We start from the raw sequence: 16,763 nt of genomic DNA, 5'->3' as shown, positions 1-16,763 counted from the left end.
GGCAAGGAAGTGGTTATCCTTTGTAGTTACAGAGGATTGTAAAATATTGTGGTATGACACTCGCTTTCGGATCGGAAGGTCCTGGGTTCGAGCCTTGCTCAGCCCATAGTCAGTTCTTGGAAAAGGCTCTTTACTCAAATTTTCTCTGTACTCAGGTGTAAAATGAGTACCTGGCTGTTAACAGCATTGTCTTTGTTGGAAAAAAAAAAAAGTAATATCACCCAACAAGTGCAATGACTTGTTCTATATGTTACATGCTGCTGTTGGTCAGGGACCCTTTGTAAAGCGTTTTGAGCATGCTTCGTGGATATTGCGCCATATAAAAAAAAAGCTAAAAAAAAAACAAACAAAAAAAAAAAAGCTCAATAAACTACAAGGGTATGGGTAACATTTACAAAATATTTATTCATATTATATCAAATGTCGTCAATTTAATCATCAACCAAGACTCCATCATTCAAACAAAAATTAGATACAATATGTAATGACAACCACTAGAAATCTATACAGCTACTCAACCCTACCTGGGTAAAGTCATTGCCTTTGTCAACGTATTGCCTGACACTGAACAAAAATTTGTGCAGTAACAAAAGAAGACGACAATTTTGTTTTAAAAAACGTTTTTAAGGGTTTTACGGCATTTGCGACACATTAAGGACATATCAGCGCCAGTCAAAAGGAAGAAAATGGGATAGTAAAAATGTCACCGCTCAGGATGTGGATTGAAATAATATGAAAAGCCAACCCTCTCACAATGGTATTAGGACTTACGTGACTTATCGGGGTCCAGGTTTGTTTGTTTGATTTTGTTTTTAAGGGTTTTACGGCGCTTGCAACACTCAAGGTCATATCAAGGAAGAAAATGGGATAGTAATAAGTTCTAGAATTACAATTAAAACACCCTAGAAAAAGTAAGACAAGTTGTTAGCAGTGTTCAAGGAAATATAATAATTCCATTAGTTTAGCTATCTAACGACTCACAAATAACTTTTTATTAGGATAGTCGTGTTGTTTTTATGAAGTTATATTCGTTTGATCCGTATCAGACTATGACTTCATTCACAAACACCATGGTCTAGCAGGGTAGAAGAGATAAAACTAAACTCATTTTTAGTATTAGTAATATAATTTAAAATCCTGCCCAATTTTATTTTAACTTACTCAATCCTAGAGATTTTTGCTACTTTTCAAAATTGGCAAAAGGTAATTAAAATAAATGAGCATGTACATAGATAGTTTTATTCAACCACCATTAACATGCAAAAACTAAAAAACCATTAGCTTTGATACTACGCCTATAATTTGTTTCAGAAAAATGTAATAAAAAGGCAAGGGGTAAAAGTAACCCAGGTAAACAACGGATATAGTCGGTGTTAGGGATGAGTGAGTTAAGTATAATCATGTTAAATTTTTAAAAATCATTAGAGCCAATTTAAAAAAACAAAAAACTGCATTCACAGAACATCCACATAAAACTTTACTTAGTGGCTTATATTATGATTATCATATCCTGGTTTTTACACGAATTACAAGTTACCCAAGACAAATCTTATGTAACAATGGCAAACTGACAATAATCCTGGTTTTAAATGTTGACATGTCCAAAAAAATTCAAAATCACTCCTTCAAAAAAAGTTAATAATAATAATATTCATAATAAAATTAAAAATCAATCCATTGATTGAAAAAATACCCCAACAAGAAGTAAAAAAATAAAAAAGAAGATAAGTAACAATGAGTTTGTGCTATTTTCCTGAGCTGTTTTGCAACTATGATCAGATACTGACGGATAACAAGGCAAACGTAGAACCAACCCAGCAAGACATAATCCTAATAACAGTACAAAATGTGACAGCAATGTTTTTAATTTAACATTTTCACAGAATAAATGCTGCAACTCATGACACATAGTGCATTGATCGGTTCAATGAGTTTTGAGCTAATCATATGTTTGTTTGTTTTTTTAAAGGGTGTTGCGGCGCTTGCCAAACATTTAGGTCATATCAGCGTCAGTAAAAAGGAAGAATATGGGATAGTAAAAAGTTCTAGAATTACAATTAAAGTACCAAAGAAAAAGGAAGACAAAGTGGAATTGGTTCAAATCGGGAACAGATGTAGATTCCAAGAACACACTATCAAAGTACTCTTAGTTTGAGATCACCTAAAAGTCTCACCCACAAGGAGGAATAAACTGAAATGTCTACACATCATCTATATAATATGCCAACAAAACAATACAGTGCATAACAGAGAGATGATTTACAAGACAAAAAATATCATCTCCCAAAACAATAACTATACATTTGACTGTTTTCCTTTCAGTCAGGGTATCCGGCCAGGGTCAGGACAAAACCAAGTAATCTCATCCCAAGACAAAGACAGAAAGCATGTTGGAAAACAGATATATAAGGGGATAGAAGACACAGTAACTGCCTCCCTGCCCACTATGGGAGGCCAGAAACCCCACCCAGGGGGTCAAATTTCAAACAACATGGTATGTAATATCAATACTATATAATGTACAGTAGCTGCCATCGATCATGCAATAAAATCCAGGGGTCTGTTGAAACCTCCTTTCCGGTTCATGTACTGCCTGGGGAAAAAAGAATTGCAAAAATTCATTACTCAACATCAAAAAACAATATGAGGAGCGTATTAACTTGTCACCAAAAAAGCAGATATCAAATATAACTGAGAAAATTGACAGTGAGGTGAGAAGAAAAAATAAAAATAGCCGATCTCTCCCATGTATTGTTCATTATTCTGAAGGAACTTGGAAGCAGTAAATTGCAGTAAATTTGCATGAACCGTGTTAAAAATTCTACCGACAATGGTAGCTACACACTAGGACTGAATGGAAGTTGATCAGAAAGGAACACGATGATGATTTGAATGTTAAAATGAAGCCATAGAAAGAGATTGCTTGATGATGATTTGAATGTTAAAATGAAGCCATAGAAAGAGATTGCTTGATGATGATTTGAATGTTAAAATGAAGCCATAGAAAGAGATTGCTTGATGATGATTTGAATGTTAAAATGAAGCCATAGAAAAAGATTGCTTGATGATGATTTGAATGTTAAAATGAAGCCATAGAAAAAGATTGCTTGATGATGATTTGAATGTTAAAATGAAGCCATAGAAAGAGATTGCTTAATAAATGAAGATCTTTAATGTTCTAAAACAAGAAAACTTAACTGTTTACAATACTATGAAGTTCACTTAAAATCAGCGCTTCCAAGACCATTAAATATTGTTTACAAACCACTAATAGTCTGTTTTGACTGAAACCACCCTATATAAGCTAGGACAGCAGCAATCGCAACTGGTATTGATATGATGCTGCACACTTTTAGTTTTTTCTAACAGCTAACCGATTACAAATCGATATATCAACATATATATTGGAGCTTGAATAACAATCACAATTTCAACAAAAAAAAAAAGGGGGAGAACACATTCAACAGGTTTTGATTTCAAGCAAACAGACATCATAAGGACTACATTTTAGATAATTTCAGGAGAGTGCTCCATCTCAACAACATAAATTATGAAGGACAAAACATTTAACATACCTATACCGTCTTTTTCTCTGGATATTAACAGCTGAGACATCATTTCCATCAACTTTTTTCCCCTGGGAAATTAAAAATATATCAATATCAATAATAATAATAATTCTAATAATAATGAACAGCAGATTTGCAACATCTCCACCTTCCCCATCTACTAAAAGAAAATATTGTGAAAATATATAGGAACATTCAATAAAATGAAGGGGTATTTTCTGGCGTACAGAAATTAAAACAAATATTCAGTCCGTACTAGTCCTGACTTCCATATTCTTTCCAAGCACAAAGTTTTATCTATTCCTTCCATTTTCGATTTTTGTTTTTCATGCCTCATCATTTCCTTCAACTATTCAAGCTGTGAAGATAATTGCACTGCTATTTAACATTGGAGTTCCTCACACTTTTCCCCTCTCTTTATAAAAAGACAAACAGTTAAGATTTTGCATCAATTTTAAACCGAGATCCTTTCAGACCTGAATAAATATTTCATGAACTGATAATGGTCTGTAGAATGAAACTAAAAAAATAACATACAAAATACTCTGAGATTATTCGAACAACAAAAAAAAAAAAAAAGAAAAAAAAAAGAAAGAAATGAATGAGTCTGCAAATTCTAACAATTTGAAGATAAAATAACCAGAACAATATTTAAAATGAAAAAGACAAATAAAATAAAACAATGACCAATACAGGAAATGAAATTACTACTAAAAAAAAAAATTTAAAAAAAAAAAAAAAAAAAAAAATAATTAAAAAAAATGTTTTTCCCTTATCTTTAGCTTTAAAAATACAAATTTTCCCGATTAAATGACAGCTATAGTATTTGATAATTGCTATTGCAACATAATTGAGACAAAACAACACACTTTTTAAAATATCTTTTCCTAATGTTGTCGTCGCCTTGCAGACAGATTGCTATGCTTTCTATCCTTACAAGCAAAGCATGCCCTGTATACAAATAATGCTAGTGGGTTGCTATTAAGCATGGATGAATAATGCTAGGGCTCGTTCATAAATATACACTTATGGAGGAATAAGGAAAACATGAGATTGAGACGTCCAGCAGAAAGCAATGTACGATGAGTAGCATGAGTGGCGAGAACCCCCCCAAAAATAAAATAAAATATAATCTAAAAGAAAAAAGAATTGGCAAAGAGATGAAGAAATAACGATGAAGACAAACCTTGGTGGTATCAAATGTAGCAAAGCCCATCAACTTCATCATGTCTATTTGTTCCTCATCGAGACCCTCTAGCTTGGACTCTGTTCCAGACACGACAAAATAGACATGAGTGAAAAAAACAAACAAAGAAAAATGCTTTATGAATGACACAAAACCAAGAAATGTCTAAGCATTTTACTTAACACACACACACACTAACAAACACACAAAAATTTTTTACATATACAACAGAAACATTAAATGTGTAGAAATTGCTAGCTAAAATACATAATCTTTAATTTAAATTTTAAAAGCAGCTAAACAGCCTGATGCCCTCATCTCCTGTGGAAGAGCTGTACAAGTTTGTGGACCAAAACAAAACAATGCTCTTTTACCAAGTTTTGCATTTGCTTTTAAGCATTGAGCGTTTTGAAAATTAATATAGTGCAATATCCACTCAACATGCTAAAAACGCTTTACAACGGGTCCCTAGTCAACAGCAACACAACATATAGGACGAGACATGATGCCTGTTAGGCAATATTACTTTTTTTTCTTTTTTTTTTTTGGACAGAGAAATGCCGTTAACAGCCAGGTATACACCTAGTATGGTGAGAGAATGCGAGTAAAGAGCCTTTTCCAAGGATTCAACTATACACTGCTCAGAGCAAGATTGAACCCAGGACCTTCCAATCCAAAGGCAAGTGTCACACCACAAGACCACATAGCCTCACACGATTTGCATTTGGTTTGGGCATGATTAGCCAAGAGGAAAAATATGAGGATCCCACAAATTCTTGGCTGCCTTATGAGAGAAGCTACAATCAGGGAATACAGTAAAACCTCTGCATACCTCACTGCATGTACCTCAAATGTCGCCTATCACTAGTTTGATGGCAAGCATAGACAATATTAAATCCATCATAAAAAACATCTATTATCACCAACCAAATGAGAAAAAATTAAATTGTATATTATATCACCGAAAAAGAAATCTATAAACACGGTAATACGAAATTAATAAATATAAATACGAAAAATATTCAATATGTATTATGCTCATTAACATAAGCTTTACAGAGCTTCGTATTATATCAGCAAACTAAAACGATGTGACACGAGACAATGACATGACATAATAAAATAAGGCACGCTGGACATCTCAGTTTGATTTCCTGAATGACGCCCACGCCAGTACCTGTTCCCTAATTTGTCACGTTACATAAGTTGGACAAAAATCGTTAATACTGATTCATAGGGATATTAAAAACAAGTCTGAAAATCACTACCTTGACAAGATTGGAAAAATTAATCGATAACATACCATCAATAACAGGAGCTTTTGTTCCATTTGTTTCTGAATTCCTGGGAGAGAAAAAAAAAGAAAAAGAAAATCAAGATGAATATGTGAAGACTGTGATTTGTTTATTATTATTGAAAAATAGTATGGAAATAAACATTAAACATAAGTTTGAGAAAAACTAATTTACACAGGCAGAGATGCCAACTTTAAATTTGGCTCACAGGAGTTTCAGCCACCACTCGTAGGAATTTCAACGCCGAAAGAGGAATTTCCGCTCACAAAAAAAAAAAAGGAATTGGAACGATATTTGGCATTGTGCTTACATATTGTATAGTTCTAAATAGATAACTGATTAGAATTACAGTGTATATTATGATACATAAACACATTGCAAATTACAATCTCAAAGTTTCCTTATTTCAAATGAAGTAAAGCGCCAAAACCTAACGGTAGAGATTGTAGTACTGGTGATAGTGAGGATGATGTGGTGTTGGTGGTTGTAGTAATAGTGGTAGAGATGATGAAGATGTGATAGTGGCTGATGTTGTAGTTGTAGTGGTAGTGATGATGATATGGTGGTGGTGGTGGTGGTTGAGGTAGTAGTTGTAGTGATGATGATATGGTGGTGGTGCTGGTTGAAGTAGTAGTTGTAGTGATGATGTGGTGGTGGTATAGTGGTTGTAGTAGTTGTGGTCGTGATGATAATGATGTGGTGGTGGTAGTGATGTTGATGTGGTGGTGGTGGTTGTAGTACAAATGGTAGTGATGATGTGGGTTGTAGTAGTAGTGATGATAATGTGGTGGTGGTGGTTGTAGTAGTACTGGTCGTGATGATGATGTGGTGCTGGTGGTTGTAGTAGTAGTGGTAGTGATGATGATATTGTAGTGGTTGTTGTAGTAGTGGTGGTAGTGATGAAGATGAGGTGATGGTAGTAGTTGTAGTAGTATTGGTAGTGATGATGATGTGGTGGTGGTTGTTGTAGTGGTGGTAGTGATGATGTGGTGGTGGTGGTGGTTGTAGTAGTAGTGGTAGTGATGATGTGGTTGTGGTGGTTGCAGTAGTAGTGGTAGTGATGATGTGGTGGTGGTTGTTGTTGTAGTGGTAGTGATGATGTGGTTGTGGTGGTTGTAGTAGTAGTGGTAGTGATGATGTGGTGGTGGTGGTGGTTGTAGTAGTAGTGGTAGTGATGATGTGGTTGTAGTAGTAATGGTAGTGATGATGTTGTAGTGGTGGTTGTAGTAGTAGTGGTAGTGATGATAATGTGGTGGTGGTGGTTGTAGTAGTACTGGTCGTGATGATGTGGTGCTGGTGGTTGTAGTAGTAGTGGTAGTGATGATGATGTGGTGGTGATGGTGGTTGTAGTAGTGGTGGTAGTGATGATGATGTGGTGGTGGTTGTAGTAGTGGTGGTAGTGATGATGATGTGGTGGTGGTTGTAGTAGTAGTATTAGTGGTAGTGATGATGATGTAGTGGTGGTTGTAGTAGTGGTGGTAGTGATGATGATGTGGTGGTGGTTGTAGTAGTGGTGGTAGTGATGATGATGTGGTGGTGGTTGTAGTAGTATTAGTGGTAGTGATGATGATGTTGTGGTGGTGGTTGTAGTAGTATTAGTTGTAGTGATGATGGGGTGGTGGTGGTGGTGGTTGTAGTAGTAGTGGTAATGATGATGTGGTTGTGGTGGTTGTAGTAGTGGTGGTAGTGATGATGTGTGGTGGTTGTTGTAGTAGTGGTAGTGATGATGTGGTTGTAGTGGTTGTAGTAGTAGTGGTAGTGATGATGTGGTGGTGGTGGTGGTTGTAGTAGTAGTGGTAGTGATGATGTGGTTGTGGTGGTTGTAGTAGTAGTGGTAGTGATGATGTTGTAGTGGTGGTTGTAGTGGTAGTGGTAGTGATGATAATGTGGTGGTGGTGGTTGTAGTAGTACTGGTCGTGATGATGATGTGGTGCTGGTGGTTGTAGTAGTAGTGGTAGTGATGATGATATTGTAGTGGTTGTTGTTGTAGTATAGTAGTAGCATTAGCAGTAGTAGTAGTAGTAGTAGTGATGATGATGATGATGTGGTGGTTGTAATAGCAGTGGTAGTGATGATGATGATGATGTGGTGGTGGTGGTTGTAGTTGTAGTAATGAAGATGAGGTGATGGTAGTAGTTGTAGTAGTATTGGTAGTGATGATGATGTGGTGGTGATGGTGGTTGTAGTAGTGGTGGTAGTGATGATGATGTGGTGGTGGTTGTGGTAGTGGTGGTAGTGATGATGATGTGGTGGTGGTTGTAGTAGTATTAGTGGTAGTGATGATGATGTTGTGGTGGTGGTTGTAGTAGTGGTGGTAGTGATGATGTGGTGGTGGTGGTGGTGGTTGTAGTAGTAGTGGTAGTGATGATGTGGTTGTGGTGGTTGTAGTAGTAGTGGTAGTGATGATGTGGTGGTGGTTGTAGTAGTAGTGGTAGTGATGATGTGAAGCTGGTGGTTGTAGTAGTAGTGGTAGTGATGATGATGTGGTGGTGGTTGCAGCAGTAGTGGTGGTGATGATGTTTGTAATACTAGTGGTAATGATGATAATGTGGTGGTTGGAAGGGAGGGGGGTATCCTTGGAACAAATTGACCTCACCGGAATTTGACGGAAGTTGCCCGGAGCCCGGAATTTTTTGCTCCAGACCGGAGTTTTTTCCGGTGAAACCGGAGTTTTGGCATCACTGCACAGGCAATGAGAGCATAATCTATAAGTTGAAAAAAAAAAGTTTTGATAATAATAACATACCTTTCTCTGGAGCGAGATCGCCTTGGTGAATATGATCTGAAATAATTAAGACAATATTAACTCACTCAATCCTAGAGATTTTTGCTACTTGTCAAAATTGGAAAAAAATGTATTTAAAATGAGCATGTACATAGATAGTTTTATTCAACTATCAGTAACATGTAAAAACTAAAAACATTCAGCTTTGATATCATGTGTCCCCTCCTCCATAATTTGTCTCAGACAAATGTAATGTATCGGCATGGTGTAAAAGTAACCTGGGTAAACTACGGATATATTCGGTGTTAGGGTTGAGTGAGTAAAGCAACATCACCTAGCCCAATTTAGTTTATATCAGGCCAAATACTAATAAATGTAGTGGAAGAAAAAAAACAAACCCCATATAAACATGAACTTTTATGAGGTGTAACATCCACTGAATGTGTCCAAAACCCTTTTCAAGAGATCCCCAGCGAGCAGCAACATTGAACATGTAGGATGGGATATGACGCTTGTAAAGTGATATTACAGTTTTTTTCAGCCATAATTTTACCAGTGGGTTGTTGAGAGAGCGTGAATCACAGGCTTTTCGAAGGACTCAGATGGCAAGTGTCATCCACAATGCTACAAAGCCACAAAGTGAAGTCAATTATAGACTATGAATCCACAATATCAGACTAAAGCTTTTCTTAATATTTTACCTTATTCATATATTCATTATTTTTAAAAAAATGTAATCAAATGGATATTTCAGGAATCACACTGTCAAAATTCTTTGACCTATAAATGTACTGACTTTGGATGGATTAAGACTGATATAACAAAGGTCATGAGGACTTATATAAACCTTTAAAGTTCAAAATTTCGTAACGTTTCATTCAGGTACATCTTGATTCCTATTCCTGCGAATATCTCAGATATAATGTCTACTTTTGTCACAATTGCTTATCAAAACAGGTAATTCAACACAGGTTGGCAAATCTGCAACATACTTCTATAGATAAGCTGATGACCTTTAAAATCTATGACAATGCACCATACTTACTTACTTACTTATCCGAACCAGCGACCACCTGAGCTCTAGCCCTTCGGTCTTGTGCCATGACGTAGAAGTTAGATGTCTTTTGTAGTTGTTACTGATGCTTGGATTTGGCGGGAGGAATGTGCATCTCAGATCTTCAAGAGGTTGACATTCAAGCAAGTGGTGTGTTACTGTTTCATTGGGGTGTTGACATAGGGGGCAGGAAGGGGATGTGTCTTTTGTAATTTTGCTTAAATGGTTGTTGAGCGGTATGTGTTGTGTTCTTAGTTGAAAGATGATGCTTTGCTGGTGTCTTCTGAGCTTATTTAGGCAATCAGTCTTTACAGGAGTGGTCATATGGGAAAACATACATCTACCTGTGGTGCTCATTGCCTAACCGTTCATCCATTCTTCTCTCTTATTTGTTTTGATTATTTGTTTCGCTGTGTCTAAGGATACTGGAATTGATGGTTGTAAAAGTGTTGATCCGAGTCTGGCTAGTCTGTCTGCATTGTCATTTCCTGGTATATTTGAATGTCCCGGTATCCACTGGAGAGATAAGTCTACTCTGTGTGTTGTAAGGAATTCATCTAGTTGAGATCTTAAACTATTGAACGTTGAGGAGAGTTTATCTAAATCGAGAGCTTGGAGAACCGATTTGGAGTCTGTGAAGATGACAGTGTTTTGAAGTTTTGAAGGGTTTAGCTGGAAAACAGAAGAGAGGTGTCGCAGTGAGGCTTCTATTGCAACTGCCTCTGCCTCGTAGTTTGAGCAGGAGCTTCCGCAAGAATTGTGGATTTTATCACAGGTTTTATCTGGGTATTCTACTACAAACCCATACCCAGCATTTTTAGTTCCTTTGTGGGCAGATCCATCTGTGTAAACATGTATCCAGTTGTCTGGGTATTCTTGTATTGTCTTCATTGCTAATGTTTGTATATCTGATTTGTTTTTATTTCTTGTTGTTTCTTCTATGAGGTTAATCTTTATTTTTGGAAGTTTTAGTTCGGCGTATGGAGGTTTTTGACTGATTAAAATAGCTTTTTCTCTGTGTTTTCTGGGAGTCTGTGTCTTTCATTCAAGTTGTTAGCAATGTGTAGCAGGGATTTTTGTTTTAATCTTGTTCTTGGTTTCCATTTCTCTGCCAGAATTCTGTTTGGATGGTTTTCCTCTTTTCGTTTGTATCTTTAAACCATTTCAAGCACTGCTGATTCTCTGCGAAGTCCAAGTGGTTCCACATTAGTATGTATTTCACATGCTGCTGTGGGTGTCGATCTCAGGGCACCGGAGATGAAGCGAAGGGCTTGGTTTTGTACTCTGTCCAAGGTTTTGTGTGTGTTTTTACTACCTACATTTTGGAGGGCTAAATTGTAGTCCATGACGGAACGCACATAGCCTAAATAGAGTTATCGAAGCAAGTTTTTGTCTGCTCCCCAATTAGTACTGGCTAGTCGTTTTAGTAACTGGAGTCTCTTTGTGGCTTTGATTTTTACATTCTGAGTGTGTTTGTTCAGAGATAGTTGTCTGTCTAACTGTATGCCCAAATATGTGGGGTTTTCTTCTTTCGAGAGTCGATGGCCTTGGATGGAGAGTGTTATTTCTTTCTTGGAAACAGGATGACTCTTAGTAAATATAGAGTAGACTCAATGCATCATACAAACCAATCTAATTATGCGACTATGTAATCTTGTGACACTCGCTTTCGAATCAGAAGGTCCTTGGTTCGAGCCTCACTAGGCGTTGTCTATGTCCGAAAAAATGTAATATCGCCTTACAGGCATCATGTCACGTCCTACATGTAAAGTGTTGCTGTTGGCCTGGGACCCTTGCAAAGGGCCTTGAGCATGTTTTGTGGATACTGCGCTATATAAAAATTACTGAAATTGGAAGAAAAGATTAATGAATAAACTGTTTTGTTTATCATTTAAAATCAATTCAAACTGTAACACATTTTGTTTGTGTGAGTGGTGGGCGTATGAGGGTTGTGCAATTAAAATGAAGAATTCTCATTGTTACCAGTGCCCCAGATGTCTAGTTTGATCTCTGGTTCAACATAATTTTGAGTTGTGATAGAATGACTCGAAAGTTTAGTTCAATCAATGATTCACCATAATCCGGAGTTGTGATATTTATTTTACCTTCGTCTGGGTGAAAGTGATTTTGATCTCCTTCTTCCATGTCTTGGAGAACGAGAGCGACTCCTCTTCTTGTGACCTAGGAAGTAAAAAAAATAGATCCATTATTTGTCAATTGCATATTTAAAAGCCACAAAGATGTAGATATCCTTGGTTGTGTATAATCAACTTAAAAAAGATAAAAAGAATGAACAGTTTCCCCTTTCCCTTCAAAAGCCACAAAGTTGTAGATATCCTTGGTTGTGTATAATCAACTTAAAAAAGATCAAAAGAATGAACAGTTTCCCCTTTCCTTTCAAAAGCCACAAAGATGTAGATATCCTTGGTTGTGTATAATCAACTTAAAAAGAAAAAAGAATAAACAGTTTCCCCTTTCCTTTCAAAAGCCACAAAGATGTAGATATCCTTGGTTGTGTATAATCAACTTAAAAAGAAAAAAGAATAAACAGTTTCCCCTTTCCTTTCAAAAGCCACAAAGATGTAGATATCCTTGGTTGTGTATAATCGACTTAAAAAAGATAAAAAGAATGAACAGTTTCCCCTTTCCTTTCAAAAGCCACAAAGTTGTAGATATCCTTGGTTGTGTATAATCATCTTAAAACAAGAAAAAGAATGAACAGTTTCCCCTTTCCTTTAAAAAGCCAAAAAAGATGTAGATATCCTTGGTTGTGTATAATCAACTTAAAAAAGACAAAAAGATTGAACAGTTTCCCCTTTCCTTTCAAAAGCCACAAAGTTGTAGATATCCTTAGTTGTGTAAAATGAACTTAAAAAAGATAAAAAGAAAAAGAACAAACAGTTTCCCCCTTTCCTTTCAGTATTAATTTCTGAGACGGATTTGATTGCTCTGCCAGCAGTAAAGATGTCAACCAAGTTTGGGTTGGTTTTAGTAAAATGTTTAGCTGTGAATATTCACAGCTATTTAGCCAAGAGGAATAATATGAGGGTCTCACAAATTCTTGGCTGTCTTATGAGAGAAGCTACAATCAGGGAATACAGTAAAACCTCTGCATACCTCCCAGGTTATTGCCATTGAAAAATAAACCAAAAAAACCCCCAACAAATTAAAAATTTTTTTGGCTATACAACTTGTCTTTCAAATCGATAAATGATCAATATTTTAAGATTGAGTTTTTTGGCCAATATTCATTAAAACATGTTTATTTAAAAAATACGACAATATAAGAGCGTGTGCCAGAAACTGGACTACAAAAGCTTGTCTTTTGTTGGGTTTTATTTTCTTTTTCTTGACATAAAAACAACTACAATACATTATTTATCTCTAAATCTTGACCAGTTTCTTGGTAGTGCTTTTATCATTTGTGAGAGACTGGACCATTACAGACATAAATTAAATTGAAATAAATTTACAACACTAATCTATTCAAATCTGATCTGACCATAACTCATTCTATATATATAATGTCTTCCTAGTCATGCATACAATTGGTTCATTTTACATTTAGAGCAATTTAAATATCAGTCTTAATTTTTTAAAATTTTCTTTCGATGAATGAGACAAACATTTTGAAATTTTTGAAGTACAGTAAGATCCCGATAAAGCCAACACAGCTGGACCAGAAAGATTGGTTGATTTTATCCATTGCCACTGGAATACATTTAGATTAAAGAAAACAACATTTGGGACCAATAAGAGGTGTTGATTTAACATGAAGCAGACATTGACTTTATGCAGATTCCATTGTAAAATAAAATAGGAGTAACATGTTGGAATTTGAATTATTAATTAATTATGCATAAACTAAAACCAAATCTTTTATGAACTCATCACCCTAATCAATATTCATAGTTGGATTATGCTAAGAGCCTATTTCAGTCCCCCCCCCCCCCCCCCCCCCCCTTATGAATTAATTATGCATAAGCTAAAGACAATCTTTTTTATGAAATAATCACCCTAATCAATATATTCATAGTTGGATGATTCTATGAGTAAGAGCCTATTTCAGTCCCCCCCCCCCCCCCTCCACAAAAAACAAAAACAAACACCCCCCCCCACCCAAAAACAAACAAAAAATCAAAACCAAAACAGAGCACCTATGACTATGATGGTAAAGATTATGTGACTAAAAATGAACATATTCACTTACGTCGACGCTCACGGGATCTTGACCTCCTTCTCTCTGGGAAAAGAAAATTATGCAAAATTTAATTAATTGGTCGTAAAAGGAATGAAACGAGTAGTCAATTTGTTTTTCAACTGGCCGTGATAGAGTAATGGCAAAGGGATTTATAATGGACAAGAGGATAATATTTATAACTATAAAATATTAAAAGACATTCATCATTTAAAAAAATTAAACAAAATAATGATTCGTAGGGAGGCCTTCAGAAAGCTCCTTGTGCTAGGTTTAAAATTTGGCCAGCTCTATTTCTCTGAACGTTCGGGGAAAAAAAACTTGAACTCTATTTCTCCAAATACTCTGGAAATAAACTTGAAATCTATGTCTCGGAACGCTCGATGAAATAAACTTGAACTCTCGGCAAATTAATGCTGAACTCTATTTTCCCGAATGCTCTGTAAAATAAGGTTATGATTATACAGATAATACAGACTCCAATCTGAATGCCGAATAGCCTTTAAGTTGAAGAGGCAAGTTTTTTCTTCCTCTCTATCTATTATTTGTTTAATTGTTTTTGTTGTTGTTAAGAAAAGACAGACAGAAGAGAGATTGCAAGTTGTCAGCTGTCCAACACAAAAATTATTTCAATTTTATGGGGTTTTTTTTTGTTTATATTGTTTTGTTTCAGAGGAGGGCAGGACCACTCATAAAAATGTCTGGCTAAAAATGATGTCTATTTCTCCGAACGCCTGGGGAAATAAATTTGAGCTCTAACTTAAACTCTCGAATGCTGACTATATTTTCCTGAATGCTCAGTAAAATAAGGTTATGGATTATCTAAATCTAGCTCTAGAACATGCTTCCTCCCAGTCCTCGTATAAATGCTGAATGATGAAAAATGATGCCAAATTTTCGCAAATAGGTAACCAAAAAAATATCGAGAATGAAAACCGAAAGCTGTTCTGAGAAATAGAGGTCGTTTATTTCCCTGAGCGTTTGGAGAAATGGATAGTCACTTTGGTTATTTTTTCCTCAGGGTTAGAGGTTAGGTATTTTGGTAACGAAGTGGTTATTCAGAGTCGACTCTGGATAACTGTAGATGGTTATTCAGAGTGGACCCTGGATAACCATGTGTAAAGATATTTTGAGCCGAGTAGCCTATCGAGTTGAGTTCTTGCGAGATGAGTTTCTTTCAATTTGTTACCAGTTTACTACAGTTACTTTGAGACTTTGGCAATTTTAGTGCCAAATTCTTAAAACTTGGCGATTTTTCAACTTCAGTCGCTTATATATAAGAATCTTTAATCAATTGCAAAACATATTCCCCATATTCCAACACAGCAAATTTAAATTAGCCTTTAAACAATCATTTCTTAAATCGATCAGCCTAACTTATTATCTCTCTATTACCAAATGATATCTATAAACATAATATGAAGAGAGAGAGAGAGAGAGAGAGAGAGAGAGAGAGAGAGACAGAAAAGAGAGAGAGAGAGAGAGAGAGAGAGAGAGAGAGAGAGAGAGAGAGAGAGAGAGAGAGAGAGAGAGAGAGAAATTAATGAATTGTTTTTTTAAATTTTTAAAAAATTGTTTTATTAATAATAATTATTCTGACAAGTTGTAATGAATTCCATTAACAAATTCAGAACAATCAAACAAAAACAAAACAAAAATTAAAAAGGAAGAAAAAATAAGACACGCTTATAAAACTTATAAAATCGTCAAATTAATGTACTACTATCATGTTACAGCTAAAAAGTACACAAATATTTACACCCATTTGCTCCATCCTCTTCCCTTTCGATCATCCTCATCCAAGGCCACCATGTGTCTTGTGCTACTTTTGACATTTGGCGCCAGTGTGTCTAGACTAACGTCATAAATAAAGGAGTGTCACCAGAATTCATGCAACTGAGCAGAGGTGTCAAAAATTGATAGAAGGCATATAATATTATTGTTTTTTTTTCCGCCTGAACTACCACTGAGTCTGAGCAGAAAATGTTTGACATGACAAAAACAACGGAACATTTATGAACAAATCCTAAAACGCTGTGATTATCCCCAGACACCTGTCTGGGGATAATAAAAATTTGTTATCCCCAGACACCTGTCTGGGGATAACGAATTTTCATTATCCCCAGACGCATATTTGAAACTCCGCTCTTTTAAACAATTATCTACATCCCAGAATATGGAATGTTTCCAGATGCACATAGAAATAAGGAAAGTTAATAAAATATCTATAAAAACATAAAATTAACCAACATTAAAATCAGTTGTTACTACATATACACAATATGCGTCGACTTCGAAGTGGGTGTCATGGCCGAATGGTTTAGTCGTCTGCCCTGGAAGTTTGACCATAATCGACGTTGTGGGTTCGAATCCTGGTAACGTCACTTTTTTTTTTTTTTTAATTCCGTCTTCTTTTTACAGAACGTTGAAAGGGATAAATGTCCCATCCATCCTCCCCCCACCTCCTTTTTTTATTATTAAACTCTCTCTCTCGTTTTTTTTTCTAGTTTCTAGCAAATATATTCGTCCCCACTCCGATCTCAAATAGTGTCTAAAAAGAATAAATAATTAAAAAGCAACAAACAGAAATATTCAGAGAGCGACCAAATGGTCAGATAGAGGAGAGAAAAAAACAATAATTGTTTTAAAAATAAAAACACTTTAAGAAATTCATGCTCAGAAACGGAACATTTACATAAAGGTTTAGGTCAAAATATAAAAAAAAAAAAAAGAAAA

At 35.6% G+C, this 16,763-nt stretch overlaps 1 protein-coding gene across 1 annotated transcript in view; it reads right to left on the bottom strand.

The window, feature by feature from the left end:
* Window positions 1-379: 379 nt before the first annotated feature.
* Window positions 380-16,763, bottom strand: part of LOC144966116 (U4/U6.U5 small nuclear ribonucleoprotein 27 kDa protein-like) — an 18,109-nt gene continuing 1,725 nt past the window's right edge. Inside the window, exons 2-8 of the mRNA XM_078902211.1 lie at window positions 14,040-14,072; window positions 11,935-12,010; window positions 8,797-8,832; window positions 6,059-6,099; window positions 4,756-4,835; window positions 3,576-3,637; window positions 380-2,593 (exon numbers count right to left, since the gene is read on the bottom strand). Of these exons, the coding sequence (XP_078758337.1) occupies window positions 2,539-2,593; window positions 3,576-3,637; window positions 4,756-4,835; window positions 6,059-6,099; window positions 8,797-8,832; window positions 11,935-12,010; window positions 14,040-14,072 (383 nt within the window). The 3' untranslated portion in view covers window positions 380-2,538. The remainder of the gene's footprint in view (window positions 2,594-3,575; window positions 3,638-4,755; window positions 4,836-6,058; window positions 6,100-8,796; window positions 8,833-11,934; window positions 12,011-14,039; window positions 14,073-16,763) is intronic.

Source organism: Berghia stephanieae, chromosome 2 (assembly GCF_034508935.2).
Source record: "Berghia stephanieae isolate SIO BIC M18660-M18661 chromosome 2, UCSD_Bste_1.3, whole genome shotgun sequence".
Lineage (NCBI taxonomy): Eukaryota > Metazoa > Mollusca > Gastropoda > Nudibranchia > Aeolidiidae > Berghia > Berghia stephanieae.
The sequence above is the reverse complement of the archived record's forward strand: the minus strand, read 5'-3'. Positions and strand labels throughout refer to the sequence as shown.